This window comes from Protopterus annectens, chromosome 13.part0 (assembly GCF_019279795.1).
Source record: "Protopterus annectens isolate FY-2018-M chromosome 13.part0, PAN1.0, whole genome shotgun sequence".
NCBI classification, from domain to species: domain Eukaryota; kingdom Metazoa; phylum Chordata; order Ceratodontiformes; family Protopteridae; genus Protopterus; species Protopterus annectens.
Window position 1 is genome coordinate 401102999 of NC_056747.1, and position 21853 is coordinate 401124851.

Below are 21853 nucleotides of genomic sequence, written 5' to 3' on the forward strand. Positions count from 1 at the left end.
CCAAATGTGTGTCCCTATCCTGAGCAGAACTCCAATCACTGGCAAGTGCAATATCAGACTCCCTGTATCCTCTATCCAGAAACCTGTTACACAAATCCTGTCTGGCATGTTCAAACTCCCGTGTAAATGAGCTGATTCTTTTAATGCGCATAAATTGTGACTTTGGAATATTGCGGATGGTGTTGCGGGGATGCATACTAGATGCATGAAGCAGGCTGTTGTATTGTGGATATTTACGAAACGTCTTGGTACTAAGAGTGTGATCCTTGTTCCTATACACAATTACATATAAAAAGTTAATACTGTCATGATGTGATGTGAGAGTAAATTCAATACCCCACAAATTGTCGTTAAGATACTCCAAAAATTCCTGCAAATATGTTACATCTGCCCGCCACACCATCCAGCAGTCATCCAAATATCTGCGCCAGATATCTATTTCCACTTGGTAGATGTTATGAAGGGGCTCATTAATCATGCATTCCTCAAAGAAAGCCATAAACAGATCTGCATATATGGGGGCAAAAGAAGCCCCCATAGCAGTGCCCTGTAACTGCCAATAACATTCACCCTGGAAATAAGACATTTTTGTTCAAGACATGTTCCGTCATACATACCAATAGAGTATTGAAGCCAGGGGGATACAAGGCAGCATGCTCTAACCAAAAATGCAATGCTTGTAAACCAGCCCAATGGGGGATACTAGTATATAATGCCTTTACATCCAGGGTGCACATCATCCATACAGCCTCTAATTGTGTGTCTGATATGATTTTAAGAAATTGTGTTGTATCCTGAATCCTAGCTCTGTCTGAAGCCAATAATGGTTTTAAATACTTAGTCAGGAATACCGACAAGGGTTCAGTCAGAGAACCAATACCAGACACAATAGGTCTGCCAGGGGGCTGGGTGCGTGATTTATGAATTTTAGGTAGTAGATATATTTGTTATTATATCTACTAAATATGTGTGTGTGAATGAGAGGGAGGATACAGAAATCGTGAGGATGCAGGGAGTAGAGGTGGCGAAGGTGAATGAGTTTAAATACTTGGGATCAACACTTCAGAGTAATGGTGAGTGTGGAAGAGAGGTGAAGGAGAGAGTACAGGCAGGATGGAGTGGGTGGAGAAGAGTGTCAGGAGTGATTTGTGACAGACGAGTACCAGTAAGAGTGAAAGGGAAGGTCTACAAGAGTGTAGTGAGACCAGCTATGTTATATGGGTTGGAGACAGTGGCACTGACAAAAAGGCAGGAGTCAGAGCTTGACGTGGCAGAGTTGAAGATGTTAAGATTTGCACTGGGTGTGATGAGGATGGAAAGGATTAGGAATAAGTATATTAGAGGGTCAGCCCAGGTTGGAAGATTTGGAGACAAAGCCAGAGAGGCAAGATTACATTGGTTTGGACATGTGCTAAGGAGGGATGCAGAATATGTTGGAAAAAAGATGCTAAGGATGAAGCTGCCAAGTAACAGGAAAAGAGGAAGGCCTAAGATAAGGTTCATGGATGTGGTAAGAGAGGACATGCAGGTGGTTGGTGTGACACAGCAAGATACAGAGGACAGGAAGAAATGGAAACAGTTGATCTGCTGTGGCAACCCCTGACGGGAGCAGGCGAAAGAAGAAGAAGAAGATATAATATTCGTTTTTACGGATCAGCTATGGTGAGATGGTTTTCAGTAGAGCTATTGATAATACCCTCCTCCACTGCCTGATTAAGGAACGTATCGATCTCTCTCTTGAATATGGCGGTTGGGTCTATAGACATTAGCATATAGCATCTTGAATTGGATAGCTGTCCCCTATCCTCATTTAGGTAGTATCCCATATTCATGACAACCACAGCCCCTCCTTTGTCAGCAGGTAAAATAACTATGGTGTGGATGTTTTTGAGTTGTTCCAAGGCGGCTGCTTCCTCTGAGGAAAGGTTAAGACTCAAAATGCATGATACTCTATGTGGAAAATGAAGATCCTTCAATATCGCTTGTAGGAAGATTGAAACATGTTTATTCATTGGTGGTTGAAAGTCGGATTTGTGAAACCTGAATTCATCAGATCTTTGTGAGCTATTATCTGAAAAGAATAATCTAAGGTTAAGTCTACGACAAAATTGATAAACATCAGTAACTGTATTGTATTTCATCAACAAAGAATCCAGGTACAAAGCCAAGACCTTTATTCAATAACCGAGTTTGCTCATCAGTTAGTATTACATCAGATAGGATAGAATGGATGTAAAGGCATTATATACTAGTATTCCCCATTGGGCTGGTTTACAAGCATTGCATTTTTGGTTAGAGCATGCTGCCTTGCATCCCCCTGGCTTCAATACTCTATTGGTATGTATGGTGGAACATGTCTTGAACAAAAATGTCTTTTATTTCCAGGGTGAATGTTATTGGCAATTACAGGGCACTGCTATGGGGGCTTCTTTTGCCCCATATATGCGGATCTGTTTATGGGTTTCTTTGAGGAATGTATGGTTTATGATCCCCTTCATAACATCTACCAAGTGGAAATAGATATCTGGCACAGATATTTGGATGGTGTGGCGGGCAGATGTAACATATTTGCAGGTATTTTTGGAGTATCTTAATGACAATTTGTGGGGTATTGAATTTACTCTCACATCACATCATGACAGTATTAACTTTTTAGATGTAACTGTGTATAGGAACGAGGATCACACTCTTAGTACCAAGACGTTTCGTAAATATCCTCAATACAACAGACTGCTTCATGCATCTAGTATGCATCCGCGCCACACCATCCGCAATATTCCAAAGTCACAATTTATGTGCATTAAAAGAATCAGCTCATTTACACGGGAGTTTGAACATGCCAGACAGGATTTGTGTAACAGGTTTCTGGATAGAGGATACAGGGAGTCTGATATTGCACTTGCCAGTGATTGGAGTTCTGCTCAGGAAAGGGACACACTGTTGGAGCACAAACAGCGGAGGCCAACACAAGCGGGTCAAAACCTCAGGTTTGTGACAACTTATGGACGTAAAAATAACGTCATTAGAAATGTGCTTGATACCCATTGGAATATACTTATGGCCAATGACCAACTTAGGGAATGTTTGGGCCCAAGATGCCAATTCTCCTATAGACATGGGAGAACTTTAGGTACTCACTTTTCGCACTTTAAACATAAGGAGAGTGGTGGAGCAATATATAAACAATTGACCATGTCAGGGGATCAATTATTGGGAATGTTCCCTTGTGGACATTGTGGGTCATGCCAATTTGTGAGTAAATTAAAACAATTCACTTGTGCAAACACCAGCAGGGTGTATGATCTCAGGGTCTTTGGCAATTGTGCCAGCAGCTGGATAGTATATTTGGCCACATGTAAATGTTCCGCTTTTTATGTAGGCCAAACTTCTCGCTCATTGAGAATTAGGATGTCTGAGCACAGAAGTGATATCCGAAATAAAAGTGAGACGAATGCCCTATATAGACACACTATCAAACATGCCAATGCTGATTTCAGATTTATGGTTATAGATAGAATTATTGGTGATAGGAGTAACCAACAAGGCTGGCACACGATTCTTAATCATAAAGAAAAATATTGGATCATTAATTTAGGAGCGCTATTTTCCCCAGGACTCAATGACCACTTATAAAGGATACCACAGACCACTGTATGGCTTTCTATTTTGTTCTATATTTTTGTATATATTTATATAATTACATTTTGTGTGTGTGTGTATATATATATATATATATATATATATATATATATATATATATATATATATATATATATATGTATATGCAGTTTGTTTGTATGATTATATATGTGTAAAATAACTTTTTCATATATTTTATTTATATATGTATATGTATTATTGATATATATTTCTAACCTACATTGATTGTTTTATATACATATTCAATGTACTTGCAATTTTTGGGTTGGACCATGTTTGTTATTGGCTGGGGGTTTTGTGTATATATAGTTACATCATGCATCTATTATGTAATGCTTTTTCACTGAAGAAGGCTGGTTAGCAGAAACTGGTCTGAATAAAGTATTTAATGTAAATAATACTTGATTTTTATTTTACAAGTGCTTGATTTACTCTATATGCTGGCTATTGGTGTTTTCTATTGTCAATGGTTTGGCCGTGCATTTCCGTACGTGCAGATCGTTGGGTTGCTTCAGTTTGGTGTTTGCTCTGTTGTTGGCACTGAGTACTGGCACTGTCAGTCCGTTTGGAAGATTTCTTTCCCTCTTCGGTGGATCAACCTGGAACATTGTTTGGATTATTACTTCTTGGGTCTGTGGTTCTCCTTTAATCGTATTTGGATGCTGAGTGGCCATTTTTTCGGTAGTGGAATGGGAAATTGCCGTTTGCCTATGGTCAAGTCTTGGGGAGGCCTGATGTGTTGCCTTTCGTTTTATTGAATGTACATCTTTTCACTTCTTTTTCTGGGAGGATCGGATGTTTTGCCTGTTGGTCTCAAGGTACTGTGTATTTTTTTAGTCTCATCATAAACAAAAAAGAAAAAAGGGACTAATATATTTTGTGTAGTGCAATATTTTGCCATTTGATCGCATATATGGATTGTGTTATACAAAATATAGCGTGGCAGTTATTCGGATAATGGTCCGAACTTGAGGAATGCCAAATCAGATGTGGAAAGGCCTACTGTGCTTCGTGAACTACAACTAACAAATTTAAAAGAACTTTGACCCATTTTATGTTGGTTTTGGTTTGGATGGACCTTAATACATATCGACATTTTTTCCCATTGTCGTATTGAAGGGCAAGTAAGGTATTTGGGACATTGTGAACATTTCAACCATGTTGATGTATGTATTTATTATTTTCCTTGGGTGAATGGATACTTGGCGTATCAAAAGACAAGTAAGCTGCTTTGGGACATTGTGAACATTTCAACTATGTTAATATATGCATTTATTACTTTTATTGGGTGATAAGATTGCTGGGCATATCAGTATACATATGTTTAATCACAGTCTAGCAGGAATACTAGCAGTATAACAGATTTTTAAAAGGATGTGACATGTGTATGTAATTCAAATGTATAATACTGAACATTAGGTAGGAAGGGACAGCGTTTATTATAGGTCTAACATCGGACTGGGACTAACTATAGAAACAACACACAACTATTGGCAATTGGAGCCTTTATGCTATTGATTTTATAACTATAGTGGGCATACACTAATTCATATAGCGCCTTGCATTGTGGCAACCATATGGTATCCTGATACTAAAGAGTTAGAATACGGTTCTGATTAACATCAGGGTGATATTGGTGATATTTTGGCAATTTTGCTAGGGTTTTTGATTTCTGTGATGACTATAGTGCAATAACATCGCATAATAATGTTGTACATGCATATAGCAACACTTAGCTGTTACTATTAACAATTATCAATGGTCTGAAAGTGGTTTAGATAAATATATGTACCCTTTTTAAGGCACTTGGTGTTATTTATGAAACTTGGCTGTATCATAGTATACTGGAATCTCTTTTTGCTTGTTAAATTTTAATCTATGCACTGTAAAGCATATATCAGGTAGTAGTTATGTTAATTATTGTGAAAAGAAACAGTAATAATAGAAAAGGATATACCCTATATTTAAATGAATAACATCAGCAGATGGAATGTTTTGAATTTATATTAATCATTCAACCTTTCTATTTTTGAGCCAAAAAACCAAGTGAATATAGCAATCATTGAAAACAAAAATAATAACAATTGATGGGTCTACCTAATACTGTGCACAGAAATATTAACAGTACATTGAACGTATTCTAATTCTATAAATGACTTGGCATTTTATGCTTTACGGTCAAAGCTATGTGCATATGTTAACTATTGTGAAAACTAATAACAATTGCTTACTATCATATCTATTATTGTGAAAAGAAATAATAACAGTAGGCAGTGGACGTTCTTCATCCACATTTATAATTTAGTACTTCTGTATTAGGGCTAAACACCTGGAGTGATAACATACATTTTTATGGTTTGTCCAAATGTTTCATTTAGGTATCTACTTATGTGTAATGTCTGTTGGAAGTTTTGTTTGGGCCTATTTTCTATTCATGGCCATTTCTGAATAGTGGGGTTCTTGCGACTGCTCTATTGGTATCAATATCTATATGATATAATTCATAGGAATTCCCCTAGACACCCCTTGGTGATTCGGTTTTGTCTCTGCTAATATTTATTAGTATTATTATTTTGTTTCCAACATTTTTGGATTTTTCTTTGATATTCAGCCCCTTCCACAGCTACCTATAATTGGAAAAGCCTTATTTATCCTTAAATAAAGAGGACTAGTACTATAATAACTTACAGAAATATGGATCTGGAGAGCATTCTTAGTGGATTATGTGCCGATAGGGGTGATATTGGAGTATTTGGCATTGATATCAGACCAGGCAGTAACCAGAATGGCTCCAAAATTGATCCCACAGATGGATGTAATATTGCTTTTAATAAATTAGGCCAAGGGCTTAAAAAATTTACGTGTCAACATTTGACACTTTAGACTATTTAGAGCATATATGAACAGAGAAATAGCACCTAGAGGTCTCAGAATTTGCCTTCAACCCTTAGTTGGCAGATCGGAGGATACACTGACTAGGGAATGGAATTTAGCTTTACAACAGGCCTCAATGATGTTTGTTAACATTCTAACATCATACTATGAAAGGATGGTGGACATTAATTTATTGGAGGTGAAAACCTTACATGAAGATTGCAAAAAATATGAGGCTATACCACTGTATGGCATTTCTCTGAATAAGCTTTCTAAGGAGCTGGCCATCTATGAAAAACACACTTGAGATAGAAAGATTAAAAAATTTAACAGAGACGTAACCGACTACCAAAGGGGTCGTCCTTTTGAATTTTCAAGAACAGTAAGATTTTCTGATACCAATAGAGCTGCCAGTACCAACACATCTAAGAAAAGACCTAGATCTATTTTAAAGAGAACAGACAATTTATACATCAGTACGTCAGGGGAGGAATCTTCCTTCAAGGACAATGACAGTGTCAGTACTGGGGAATCACCCATTCGTAAAAAATCTAATGTACCACACCCTTTAGATGTGGAAGGAAGCGGCGTGGGGGCCGCAAACATAAACATGGGGGCAGAAATCAGCTCAGTGGAGGGCCTGTTACAGACCATTTTGAAATAACTAGGAGTGCTGGCCAGAATGTGTTAAACCTATCTGATGTAATACTAAATGATGAGCAAACTTGATTATTGAATAAAGATCTTGGCTTTGTACCTGGATTCTTTGTTGAGGAATACAGTACAGTTACTGATGTTTATCAGTTTTGTCGTAGACTTAACCTTAGATTATTCTTTACAGATAATAACTCTCAAAGATCTGATGAATTCAGGTTTCACAAATCTGACTTTCAACCACCAATGAATAAACATGTTTCAATCTTCCTACAAGCGGTATTGAGGGATCTTCATTTTCCACATAGAGAATCATGCATTTTGAGTCATAACCTTTCCTCAAAGGAAGCAGCTGCCTTGGAACAACTCAGAAACAACCACACCATAGTTAATTTACCTGCTGACAAAGGAGGGGCTGTGGTTGTCATGAATATGGGATACTACCTAAATGAGGGTAGAGGACAACTATCCAATTCAAGATGCTATATGCTAATGTCTATAGACCCAACCTCCGTATTCAAGGATCGATACATTCCTTAATCAGGCAGTGGAGGAAGGTATTAATCAATAGCTCCACTCAAAACCATTTCACCGTAGCTGATCCGCAAAAACAAATATTATATCTACTACCTAAAATTCATAAATCACTCACCCAGCCTCCAGGCAGATCTACTGTGTTGGGTATTGGTTCTCTGACTGAACCCCTATCGATATTCCTGACTAAGTATTTAAAACCATTACTGACTTCAGTCAAAGTTAGGATTCAGGATACTACAAAATTTCTTAAAATCATATCAGACACACAATTAGAGCCTGGATGGATGATGTGCACCCTGGATGTAAAGGCATTATATACTAGTATCCCCCACTGGGCTGGTATACAAGCATTGCATTTTTGGTTAGAGCATGCTGCCTTGTATCCCTCTGGCTTCAATACTCTATTGGTATGTATGGCGGAACATGTCTTGAACAAAAATGTCTTTTATTTCCATTGTGAATGTTATTGGCAGTTACAGGGCACTGCTATGGGGGCTTCTTTTGCCCCCATATATGCGGATCTGTTTATGGCTTTCTTTGAGGAATGTATGATTTATGATCCCCTTCATAACATCTACCAAGTGGAAACAGATATCTGGCGCAGATATTTGGATGACTGCTTGATAGTGTGGTGTGCAGATGTAACATATTTTCAGGAATTTTTGGAGTATCTTAACGACAATTTGTGGGGTATTGAATTTACTCTCACATCACATCATGACAGTATTAACTTTTTATATGTAACTGTGTATAGGAACGAGGATCACACTCCTAGTACCAAGGCGCTTCATAAATATCCACAATACAACGGCCTGCTTCATGCATCTAGTATGCATCCCCACCACACCATCCGCAATATTCCAAAGTCACAATTTATGCGCATTAAAGAATCAGCTCATCTACACGGGAGTTTGAACATGCCAGACAGGATTTGTGTAACAGGTTTCTGGATAGAGGATACAGGGAGTCCGATATTGCACTTGCCAGTGATTGGAGTTCTGCTCAGGATAGGGACACACTGTTGGAGTACAAACAGCGGAGGCCAACACAAGCGGGTCAAAACCTCAGGTTTGTGACAACTTATAGACGTAATAATAACGTCATTAGAAATGTGCTTGATACCCATTGGAATATACTTATGGCCAATGACCAACTTAGGGAATGTTTGGGCCCAAGATGCCAATTCTCCTACAGACGTGGGAGAACTTTAGGTGCTCACGTTTCGCACGTTAAACATAAGGAGAGTGGTGGAGCAGTATATAAACAATTGACCATGTCAGGGGATCAATTATAGGGAATGTTCCCTTGTGGACATTGTGGATCATGCCAATTTGTGAGTAAATTAAAACAATTCACTAGTGCAAACACCAGCAGGGTGTATGATCTCAGGGTCTTTGGCAATTGTGCCAGCAACTGGATAGTACATTTGGCCACATGTAAATGTTCCGCTTTTTATGTGGGCCAAACTTCTTGCTCATTGAGAATTAGGATGTCTGAGCAAAGAAGTGATACCCGAAATAAAAGGGAGACGAATGCCCTATATAGACACACTATCAAACATGCCAATGCTGAATTCAGATTTATGGTTATAGATAGAATTATTGGTGATAGGAGTAACCAACAAGGCTGGCACACGATTCTTAATCATAAAGAAAAATATTGGATCATTAATTTAGGAGCGCTATTTTCCCCAGGACTCAATGACCACTTATAAAGGATACCACAGACCACTGTATGGTTTTCTATTTTGTTCTATATTTTTGTATATATTTATATACATTACATTTTTTGTGTGTGTGTGTGTGTATATATATATATATATATATATATATATATATGCAGTTTGTATGATTATATACGAGTAAAATAACTTTTTCATATATTTTGTTATTTATATATGTATATGTATTACTGATATATATTTCTAACCTACATCGATTGTTTTATATACATATTCAATGTACTTGCAATTTTTGGGTTGGACCATGTTTGTTATTGGTTGGGGGTGTGTATATATAGTTACATCATGCATCTATTATGTAATGCTTTTTCACTGAAGAAGGCTGGTTAGCCGAAACCAGTCTGAATAAAGTATTTCATGTAAATAATACTTGATTTTTATTTTACAAGTGCTTGATGTACTCTATATGCTGGCTATTGGTGTTTTCTATTGCCCCTGAGAAATAGTCTCTGGATCTGCAACAGGATTTTTGAAAAGGAACTTGTGGGACTCAGGAACCCTGTAGTTTCTGTCAGGTTTACTAGGAGCAGGAGGCAGGGAATCAGGGGCCAAACTGGATACCGAGAAAACGTCATCAACAATGTCTAGTACAGGAGGTACAGCCAAAGGCCAATGCTGAGGTAGAAGAAGGAAATCCCTAAGCCTCTTTTTTGAATCAGAAAATTCCTGGTTTTCCCAGTGAAAATGCTTCCTTAAAGTATGTAAAGTTTCCCCAAAAGAAAAATCCTCAGGAGAGGAAGCAGAGGGAATAGGATCCTCTGCATCAGAATCCTCATAAGTAGGTATGGACAAATCCAGGTCATCAGAAGAGTCAGAAGAAACAGAATCCTGATCAGAAGATACATAATCAAGCTCAGCTCTAGGCCTCTTGGGGGGGGGGGGTTGATTACCCCTGATTAGAGTTATTAGATCTTCAGCCATTTTTATAATTAGTTTTTTAGGCATAGGGGCCTGAGCGTCGGTTTTTTAGACATGGATCGAGATTTAGGCCTTGGTAATGAAGGAGGTGTCGTTTTAATATGCAAGTCTTTAGGCCTGAATACACCCTCAGAAGCCGGCGCCTGCACAGCGGCTCTGGACCCATCCAAGGTAGAGACATCCGTGGGTTCCATAGTTGAAGTATCTCGTGGCATACCGGACTCCGAATGGGTCTCAGTAGAGGCCTGCAAATCAGAAGTAGCAGGTATCAGAGGCTGCGAAAGCGCCTCACTGAGTACCGGCGAACTGGCGACTGGCTTAGGAGAAGTGTTGTCAGCAGTTTTGGACCTCGATGGCCTGTCTCTGTCTTTATCTTTGCTTTTTTTCGGAATCCCGGTAGTCGGATGGCTAACCGATGACATTTCTGGATAATTAAACCGAGAACTGAAATATTTAGAGGCAAAAATATACCGACGACAGATAGTGCACTGATTAAATAAAGCACAAAACCAACAGCAAGATACGTCGTGGTCAGGGCCTAGGCAAGGAATATTGTACGAATGAAAATCTTTATGAGGTATTTGCTTTCCACAAGTAATGCAATTATTAACTTTTACTGACATCGGTAAGGAGCAAGAAAAAGTTTCCCCAACGAGGTACTTAGCTTTAAATTAAAGATTTCGGTTCTGAAACTCGAAAATGAAAATTTCAGGAGTCGGCCGAACTGCACTTGCGAACTGCTTCTGCTTCGGGCACCGCATGGCAAGAAAGACTTATGTAATGGCGTCGGCTGCATGTTTTATACCCCTGATGACCTGACGTCATGGAAGAAGGGACAGCAACCGACAAAAGACCCAAGACTTTATTAATCAGGCTGACTGAGGGCAACCTGCCAGCAGATTACCCAAATGTAATGACTGCAACAGTGAAACATGAAGAACATCAGATTTGTACTGATGGTGGTGGTCACTTGGTTTGTACTGTATGGAAGCATAACAAGATGTGTGTAAACTATCACAGTGCAGGAAGGATATACTTTTCTGATATATACATATATAGATAAATATAGATGTGTGTGTGTGTATATATATATATATATATATATATATATATATATATATATATATATATATATATATATAGATAGATGTGTGTGTGTGTGTGTGTGTGTACATATATATATAGATATAGGTGTAGGTCTGTTACACCACTAAGGTCCAAATTTTACAGGTCATGCTACCTAAGAGGGCACATGTACACATTACACCCTCCAAAGGTACAAATTTCCACATATACAAATTCTGGGTGCTATGATTTTGGACCCTCTGATATCATTTTTAAAGCTGACATGTTGAGAAGTATGCTGCCTGGTCATTAAAGTGAAAATAAATAGTCAGTAACTTTGATTATCTCAAAGGTATATATCATTTTAGACTTTTACAAGTACTACTATATTTAATCTATCCAGCTATTCTTCAGACTATTTCATAATTTCTGCATACCTGTACTACATATTTTCAACATCCAGGTTCACATATTTACAGTAATGCAAGGATAGCTATATGTGTTTCACTGCAACAAAGATTTCCATAACAATTCTGAAAGCCAGGATGCTACATTTGGAGGTTGTATTCTCTGGGACTTTTAAAATACTTTTATTAAGTATTGCAAGACCAACTTAAATTAGCAGCTGTACCAACTTCTGCCTAGTCAGTGTACTTTCAACTGTACTGCATACAATGCTAAAATGCCCATTGTACGGAAGTAAAAGCACAACAGCAGTAATAATACATATTTTCACATTAGTCATTTTGCTTCCATAATGTCTCGTAATTACAGGCACTAATAACATGTATAAGAATATTGTACTAGACATTTATATTAATATGTTCTAAGTTAACATCTACTATCTAACAAATACATGCATACTGCATGTTGGTCACTGTAAAATGCTATTTTGCATTTATGAAAATCAACTGCAGCTCTATAAAACTGCAAACAGGATAAACACTATCAAAAACAACTAAATAAGGCTGAATTTTGTTTTTTTTTTCCTTATAAAATTAAGTGTAATATTCATGCACAACAGGTTAGCTCAAAAATAACAAAAGTACAAACATGGTGGTGCTGCGGTAGCGTTGTTGCCTCACAGCAAGACGCTGTCCGGTTCGATTCTTAGCTAGAGCGTCTTCTGCGTGGAGACATGCTTGAATGGGTGTACCTTTGTTGAAGGTTGTGTGTCAGGGCTGGTAACTTGGCACGTAAAAATCAACTACCAATCTTTAGCGGACCGGAGTTCCGCTGTGGCGACCCCTAACCGGGAAAAGCCGAAAGACACAAACAAACAAACAAACATTTCTGTGAATAAAGTTATAAACACCATACTTGTAGATAGCAACTAATGTGAGTAGAGTAGCATTTTCTAATACAAAAGTGGGTTCTTACGTAATATCGCAACCAGATTTTCGCGGTTGCGAATTTAGTCCCATGTCTGAGACAACAGGTCTATTAAGCTGGAACAGGGAGTGTAAGTAAGTAAGCAAAATTGTGGCACACATGGTGCGAGGCAGGGAGAGGACTAACTGCCAGATTTTGGAGTCCTGACTGGCATGTCTCACTTTGCCAGTGAACTACATACTGCTGCAAGCAGCGCATGGCAGATCCTGCCTTCCTGATTACAAGCGCAACATAGGCCAAGTTAATCAGGAATATACCATCCTTATGTTCATGGCCAGTACTCAAATTTAATTTTAGTCATCTGAAAGATTTTGACTGGCTATCTCAGTGTTTTTGTCCCCATAGTAAACGTGCAGGTTGTAAAGTTTTACTTTTCTGAAACAGTCTTTCGAGTTTCTGCATTTTCACAAGAAAAAGTAGCAAATAATTTATGGGTCGTCTTTTCTAGTCGTTTGGTCAATCAGTTATAGTTCGTGTGTGTGTGTGTGTGTATTGGGTGGATCTACTGAAATTTTCCCTTATTTACTCTTCAAATGTAAAATCAGGTTAGTACAAAAAACTCACCATTCTGCAAAGCTATGTAATGCTCAACAGGCAAGAACAGCGGGATGTAAAGAATTATGTAGTTATCAGCAATAACGGTTTCTTAAAGGTTTTGCTACTTGTCTTGAAATTATGTATGTTTGGAAATATGACAAGAAGCTTCAGTAAATGTATTTCACTGCATAGAAATAAAATGCATGCAGTTAAACCAGTACTTCATTTATTTTTTTATTTATCATTTGTTGACCGGGAAAGTCCGACTAGGTTCCACAGATCCTGTTTTCAGCGGAGGCCCGGGGAGAAATGCTCCAGAAGCATGTCTTTAGAATGTGGGAGGAAACCGGAGTACCCGGAGGAAACCCACGCGAACGCAGGGAGAACATGCAAACTCCACACAGAAGGCACCCCAGCCGAGAATCGAACCAGAGAACCTCTTGCTGTGAGGTGACAGCATTAACCGCTGCACCACTGCGCCGCCCAATGTTTTACTTTCATTTTTGTTTCATAAAAGAAAAGCTGCAGAATAACTTTTAACAGTATGTGAGAACTGAAGCATGCGTGTATGCACCAAACAGGAAGAACATTTCTTCAACTGCTTGTCTTCCTGAATGCAATGCAAAGTTATTCTTACTTACTAAGAATGTAAAATAACACCTCATGGCATTTTCAGCACTCATTTTCAGTCCAGCATGTGATTTTCGCAACCGCAAAAATCTGGTTGCAATAATATGTAAGTACCCAAAAGTGCAAACCCAGGATTTTATTTTTATTGGGGGGGCACTGAATCACACAAATGGAGGATTGCCCTGCCACCATTGTTGTATATTCCCAACTTTGAGGTAAACATATCATGGTGAAAGATAAATACCTCATTCAGAAACTGGCAACACACTTTCCCTTCTACATTTCTCCATATTTGGCAAACAAAACTCTTGACGAGAAGTACCTAGCCAGTTAAGATTGAAACACTTAAATTTGAAAAAGTATCTTGGTTCCCTGAAAAACTGGCAAAGAGAGTAAAACATGGAATCTAGATACACCTTCAGTGAAGCAAAACTGTACTACATTTTCAAACACTCCCTTCAAAAGGGTTAAAGTGACACAGTACACAACAGTTAATAAAGCACATCAGTTAAAGACAGTGTAAACTCTACATTAATAAAGCAATCCTTATGAAATTTCTATAACTGCATATATTGTAAACTGCACATTATGAACTTAATGAAAACTTAAGTACTGCATATAATGTAGTTTCTGTTATACCTATTATAAAGTTGCTACTAGTGTAAATAACTGCAAACAAAATAATTCAAATGCTTGCAATTATGCATTCCATTCCATTATGTATAGAACTTTTGAATTTCTTCTGTTATTACACTTTCTAACAATTGTAATAAACTCCAAATATATTGTCCTTCTCTTATGCTCTCAACGAACCCGAGCTATGGCTAAAGAGGGTCATGTGACCAGCCCACCTACCCAGTTAACAAATTACTAAGTACATAAAAATACAAGAAATATACCTGAAGAGGGGTCAGGAAGTGGCACTTGTCTCTAACAGCACAAAGGCTTATTGGTACATGTAAACAGAATATTTTATAAACTGGTACCCAGCGGTGCTTCTGTAATCTTTTGAAGGCAGTGTTTACTGAAGTGCCAGGGCTGTGCCTCAATAAATGTGTATCTGGTTTCCATGGATTATTAAAAGTACTGTTATTTTTGATAGTGGCATTTACTTATCCAGATACCCTGCACTGTTGATGTCATAAGCTTCGGCTCAGTACATGTAATCTAAATACAAAGATATGTACACATCTAGAAATAATCACAATTTCCTGCATATTCCTAGAGAAGCTGTGGACCAAATCAAGTGTAAGATGCTCTGCATAAGAAAATGAAGAAAATTGGTAGAGTACTTCACAATTATGTAGATCAGATACCTCAAAGTGATACAGATCATTTGAATAAGTTACAGCTTTATTAAACTCACCAAGCTAAGGGTGGCTTTGTCCCATGGGCTAAGACTCAAGTACTTTCTCTGTCGTTCCTAAACAAACAAAAAAAAAATCCAGATTGTCACTTGTCTAAAATCTTTCGTATATTCCTAGAAAATGTGATTTCTGTTATAGATTTAACAACCACATCCACAAGTTCCACACCACAGCAACCTCGATTGAAGACAAGATTTCTCCAAAACATTACAGTAATCAAGAACCAACTTATACAAGATCGTCTCCTTTTCTTTCACTGACCATAGTATTTGCTACCTTCTGTGTTGTGCTTTATATACTAAAATGAGAACGTAAAAGTAAAAACCATGGTACAACTCTTCCAACTACAGAGAAAGTGCAGTTGTGTATAATCTTACCATAACAGTAGATGTCCTCTTCACTGTTGCAGTATTCTACATAGAAGAGATTTCCCGCTCAGGGCAGCCTGACGCTCACCCAGTATGCAAAAGCCTAAAAGATCTTGTATGCACCGTACATCACATTTATACTCCCTGCACAGAACGTAGGGCACAAAAGGGATGTACAGACGCAACTACCCAGAACTGAATTGCCCTAGATGAGAACAGTCTCCATAGGACAAAGGAGTCCATGCATATCCAGAAGGAAAAAATGCAAAACAAACAAGAGGATTTGAAGGAGGTAGCGAATACTGCAACAATGAAGAGGACATCTATTGTTAACGTAAGATTTTACACAATTGTACTATGTCCTTCTCTATCACTGTTGCAGTATTCCACATAGAAGGGAGAGTAAAAAAGCTCAAAACAGACTGGGAGGTGGAAGGTTGAGAAGAGCCCTCAACAAACAACATAAAATTGTTTCAGCAAAAGCTGCTCTGGCCCTAGAAACCCTGTCTAACTTATAATGCTTAGTAGAGGTATGGACTGAAGACCAAATAGCAGCTTCAAGGATGAAATTGGTGTACAACCCCTTGAAGAAGGCACCAGAAGAGTCAACAGCCCTAGTGGAATAAGCACTAACAGATGTAGACAGAGATTTGCCATGAAAAGAATAAGAAAAGGAAAAGGCATTAGATATCCAGGAGGAGATGGTTTGCTGAGAAACAGCCACACCCAAAGACTTGGGATGAAAAGAACGAACAAAAACCTCATCAGACCTACAAATAGTCCTAGTTTTATCCAAATAGTACCTGAACTGTTTGTGCAAATACAGGGTGTGTAGGACTCTCTGACTAGCAGACTGAGAATAAGGGAAAAAGGAAGGGAGCTGTACCAACTGATTCAAGGACAACACAAAGAGGCAGAACCTGGAGGATCAAAGGGAACCTGAGTCACATTTTCCAAAAAAAAAATGAATGTCCCAAGGCAGAGGAAAGGTTTTTCTTGGATGCCTAATATGCAGGACACCTTTAAGAAATTGTTTAACCTCAAAACAAGAAGTCAAAGGAGGATTCAAGAGCAGACAAGCAGAAATGGCTAACAAACGGGCCTTCGCAGAAGAATAGGCCATGCCAGACTGGAGCAACTCACACAAATAACAGAGGATGAGAGGAACACCCACTGATAAAGGGGCCTGGTTATGAGCATGGTACCAGACCAAAAATCTTTCCCATTTAGACACTGAAGATTTTCTGGTTGAGGGTTTCCTTGACTCCTGTAAAACACCCTCAGAAAAGAGGTGTCTGGAAGGGATCAAAACCCTATCTCCCACAGTGTCAGTTGCAGATTGGACAAGTGCGGATGGATGAGAGACCCCTTGTCCTATGTAAAAAGATCCTGGCCAGATGCATCAAGAGGGGAAACCACCAGATGCATCAAGAGGGGAAACCAGTGCTGTCTTAAAAGGGAGTCACTAGCAAGATTTTTAGGGAGTCCAGCAGAACCTTCTGCAGGACTCTTGGACAGAAAGGAAGAGGAGGGAAAGCATAAACAAACATCCCCTTCCAAGTAAAGGAAAGGGTGTCCATCTTCCACTCCAGACAGCATGACACACTGGAATAGAACAGCGGAAGCTGCCTATTCAGAGAGGAGGCAAAACGATCCACCTGAGGAGTACCCCACCAATGGAGAGTGTCCAGAAATACATCCCTGTGAAACATCCATTTATGAGCCTGTGTTTTGAACCTGCTCAGAGAGTTTGCCACTAGACTGTGCTCTGAAGGAATGTATACCGGCTGAAGAGTTAACTTATAACCAAGAGCAGGCAGCTGCCTGAAGAGTTAACTGACAACTGAGAGCCACTTCCCAAGCCTGAAGAGCCATCTTGCAAAGTAGGTAAGATTTCGTGCCCCCTGCTTGTTGACATACCACATCACCGTAGTGTTGTCTGTGTACACCTTCAATGGGCCTGGAGAGAACATGGGGTGAAAATCCTAAAGGGCCAGATGCAGAGCACTCATCTCTTTGATATTGATATGGTCTGACTACTGATGGGGAGGCCAAAGACTCTGAACTTTAAGGTGACCAAGAGAAGCCCCCCACCCCATGTCTGAGGCATTGGTGACAGCTCTTGAGAAGGGACTGGAGGCTGAAAGAGCCAGCCTGGGTTGAGAGCAAACTGTTGAATCCGCCACTTGAATTAATTCTTTAGACAGGGAAGGAGCGGTACAATTAAATCTAGAGGGTGTCAGTGCTGCAGCCAAACTGACCTGAGGTACCACTGAAGCTTCTACATATGCAGTCTGGCAAGAGGAAGTACTGGAATAGATGAGGTCATGAATCCCAGGGTCCAAAGAAACTGCCTGGCTGGGTTTGCAGTCAGAGGAAGAAGAGACTGAAAGAAGGCTGTCAATGATAATACCTTTGGAGGCGGAAGAGAAGACAACATTGGCACTGTCTGAATCTTGCATCCCAAATACACATGATCCTGAGAGGGAATCAGGACAAACTTTTGGAAGTTAACAGTAAACCTCAGACATTGAAGAAGAGAGATGGTGAACTGCAGATCCTGTAACAATCGACTGGGTGAAGGCACCTGAAGCAAATGGTTGCCTTGATAAGGAAAAATCTGAATGCCTTGGAGACTGCAGAAGGCAATCACAGGAGCTAGGCATTTTGTGAATAGGCCAGGGGCAGTAGACAACTGAAAAAGAGAGGAATACACAGAGAAACATAAAAACTTCCTTAAAAGAGGGTGAATAGGGATATGAAGGTAAGCATCTTTCAGATCCAAGGACACCAGAAAAGCCTGGGGTAATAAAACAGGAAACAGAGCTTGAAGAGTAAGTATCCAAAAAGAAGGGACGTTGCGAAAGGTGTTGAGCTGGGAGAGATCCAATGTAAGTCTCGAAGTGCCCTCCTTTTGAGGAACCAGGAACATCATGGAATAAAAACCCCTTCCCACTTGGGAAAGGGAGACAGGCTGGATGATTCCTTGGTTTACCAGGGACCCTAGAACCTCTGGGAAATGAGGAAGTTGTTCTAGAGGAGGTTGAGGATTCCCTGAAAAAGGGGGGAGAGATTTCCATACCATGAAGTAACCCTGATGAACGATAGAAAAAACCCTAGAGTCTGAAATGAAGATATGCCAATTTGGAAGACAACTGGAGAACAGAAGGGACAAATGAATCTGGACTAAAAGAAGGGGGGGGCAAATTGTAAAAGAGAAGCAGGGTTATCAGATAAAGGAGGCTTCAGGGCCACAGAAATGAAGAAGCCTTAGCAGGGTGGGCCCTGCCCATAATGGCCTGGTGGGGTTGCCTGCAAACAAAAGCAGACCTAGAAGAATAATTCCTCTGGAACTTAGAATAAGAGAGATGTTTAAGATCCTGCAAGGCTTTGCCCATCTCTTGAACAGACTTAAACATGTCAGCACCAGCAGTCCCAAAAAGATATTTATTATCCAAAGGAGCACCCAACAACTTGGCCTTAATGTCCTCAGGTAGAGACTGGAGATGAAGCTAAGAATAATGCCTCATAATGGTCCCAAAAGCTGCAGCCCTAAAAGCGGTATCAGCAGTATCATAGCTACACATAATACAGTGGCAAGCCATTTGATAAGCAGAACCTAAAAAATCTAAGGCAGAGGATTTGCCTTCAGAATCAGAGAGGCCAAAAATAACCTGACAAGCCTGAGCAATCAAGGCCACAGCATACCTGGTCATGTGGGTCTGGTAAATAATAGCCTCAAAGGCCAAAGCAGAAGCAGTGTAAACCTTCTTACCAATCCTCTCAATTGCCCTACTGTCTTTATCACAAGGCAAACGTTTAGAAGGTTTGTCAGAAAAAATTTACACCACAGCATGATCAGCAAAATGACATTCAAATAAAAATTGACAAATCTTCTGGAACCTTATAGAACCAATCAGGTTTCTTAGGAGCAGGAGGCTGAGAATCAGGAGATTTAGAAGCAGCAATAAAAGTATCTAACAAGGTAGCCAACAAAGGAGGAAGTGCCTATGGTTTAGGAGTATCCACCTGAAGCAACTCATAATTTCCTCTCTGAATATCAGACATTGAGAAAAATCCCATTTAAAGAATTCTATCATCCTAGCAAATGCACCCCCAAAGGACAATTCCTTGAAAGGAAACTCAGGGCTAACAGACTCCTCTTCATCAGAACCATAAGCCAAAGGTGAAAGCATCTCTGAAGAACAGGGCAAAGACCCTTCATCAGACACTGAATCCTCATCCAAGGAATCTGGTTCCTTAAGCTGTTTAGATGAGGTAGAGGTCCAAGGAGGAGCAGGTACTGAAACCCCTTCAGGAGGCTTTAGGGCCATTAAAGCAGAAAACAAGCCCTGAGTAAACTCTTGCCATTCCCTTTGAGGATCCTTAGGACAGACCAAAACATGCTTCATTTTATGTCTTTTCATCAGCCCTAACAAATACCAGAGGTTCCGACCATTGGTGCGATTTGTTAAGAGAACTCAGAACTTCTTCCCTGACCAATATCTGTGGAATCCCTCTTGGGCATCCGAGATAATCAACCATGGTTTCCCCCCCCCTGATGTCCAGAGCGGATACCTGCAAAGCCTCAGAGGACATGTGAAAAGATGGATACATGCCAGCCTTTGACAGGGTTGCGGCACAGGAATGCAATGTAGACACCAAATGACCTACAGAGCTATTATCTGCTTCTAGAGGAATGTTCAGTGGAGGCTGGACAGCTAAAGAATCTGGCCAAGATTTCTTGGCCTTCTTTTTTACCTAGGAGGAGTATCTCAGGATTAAAGGATTCTGCCATGGTACCCTGGGCTAACTGTTTAAGCTGTTGGTTTTCCAGATAAATGGCCAGGGAAGACAAATGGCTTCTGAGTGTCTTAGGCACAAATGCCTTACAGGTACTGCAAGAGGTATGGTCGTGGGAAGTACCAAAACAAAAAAGACACTGTTCATACCGATCATTATGGGGAATCTGCCTCCCACACTGACATTTTCCCTTCTTGGATGACATGAACTCTAGGTAGTAAAATAAAATACAAAAACAAGGAAAGTTAAAAAAAAAAAAAAAAAAAAACAATCCCAATGAGGCACTTATCTGGTGTTGCTAAATATTCATTACAGCAACAAGGGCATTTAGACCAAATGGCAAAAATGGCATTTTAATTGGCTGCAAAGAAGTTCTGGCTAGTTGGGTCCATATATCCTTTTTATGCCCTACATTCTCTACTGGGAGCATACATGTGACATACGGCACATACAGATCTTTTAGGCTTTTGCATACTGGCCAAGCATTAGGTTGCCCTGGGCAGGAAATCCCTTCTATGTAAAATACTGCAACAGTGATAGACAATGACATTTATATTAATACACACAGACACAATGAGAGCAATGATAAGAAAATACACAGGTTCATTGGTGCCTACAGATAATGCTATATTCTAAAGAGGAAATATATAGATTACTTATGTAAGAAGCAATGTTTCCAAGAAGATATTCTTAGGTTTACCTATGGATAGGCAATTTACCCATGAGGGTGAAAAAAAAAAACAAGTAAGCAAAACACACTGTCAGTAGACAAAACTAAAATGCTAAAGCTCAGCTGATACAGCTACACAATGGGATATTTTAAAAACATACTTCTCTTTTAAATAATTCCATTTTTCTTTTTTAAAATAACCCCATTGTATAAAATGAACTACTTACATTGACAGCTTACTAGTTTTCTTGCAAAGTAAATATGGATACATTTGTACTGTGATGCAGTGCACTACTTGAACATACTTCATGTTACACTTGGAGTAACTTTTTGTGTTAATTTACACACTGCATTTTATATTTTATTTTTTTGTTTTGTGTTGCCTTCTTGTAGGAGATCAGGTTTGTAATTTCTATTGCCTCTGAGGGTTTTGAAAGTTGGTGGTTGTATCTGACCTTTCCACTGCATAAAATAATATTGTCAAGCCTGAATATATTTGGTCTCTGGGAGAATGATTCTTCAACCCTATAGTATTGCAGTTTTACCAGTCTGTAGTTGATAATTCATACTGCAGCATTTAGCCTATTTAATGCAAATTACACAGTAAACAGTAACATACACAATATTGACTAATTTG

The 21853-nt window shown here is 39.2% G+C and overlaps 1 protein-coding gene across 1 annotated transcript in view; it reads right to left on the reverse strand.

The window, feature by feature from the left end:
* The window catches only part of CUX1 (cut like homeobox 1), a 3879009-nt gene that overhangs the window by 166116 nt on the left and 3691040 nt on the right, over positions 1-21853 (reverse strand). Inside the window, exon 20 of the mRNA XM_044054027.1 lies at positions 15375-15431. Within this exon, the coding sequence (XP_043909962.1) occupies positions 15375-15431 (57 nt within the window). The remainder of the gene's footprint in view (positions 1-15374; positions 15432-21853) is intronic.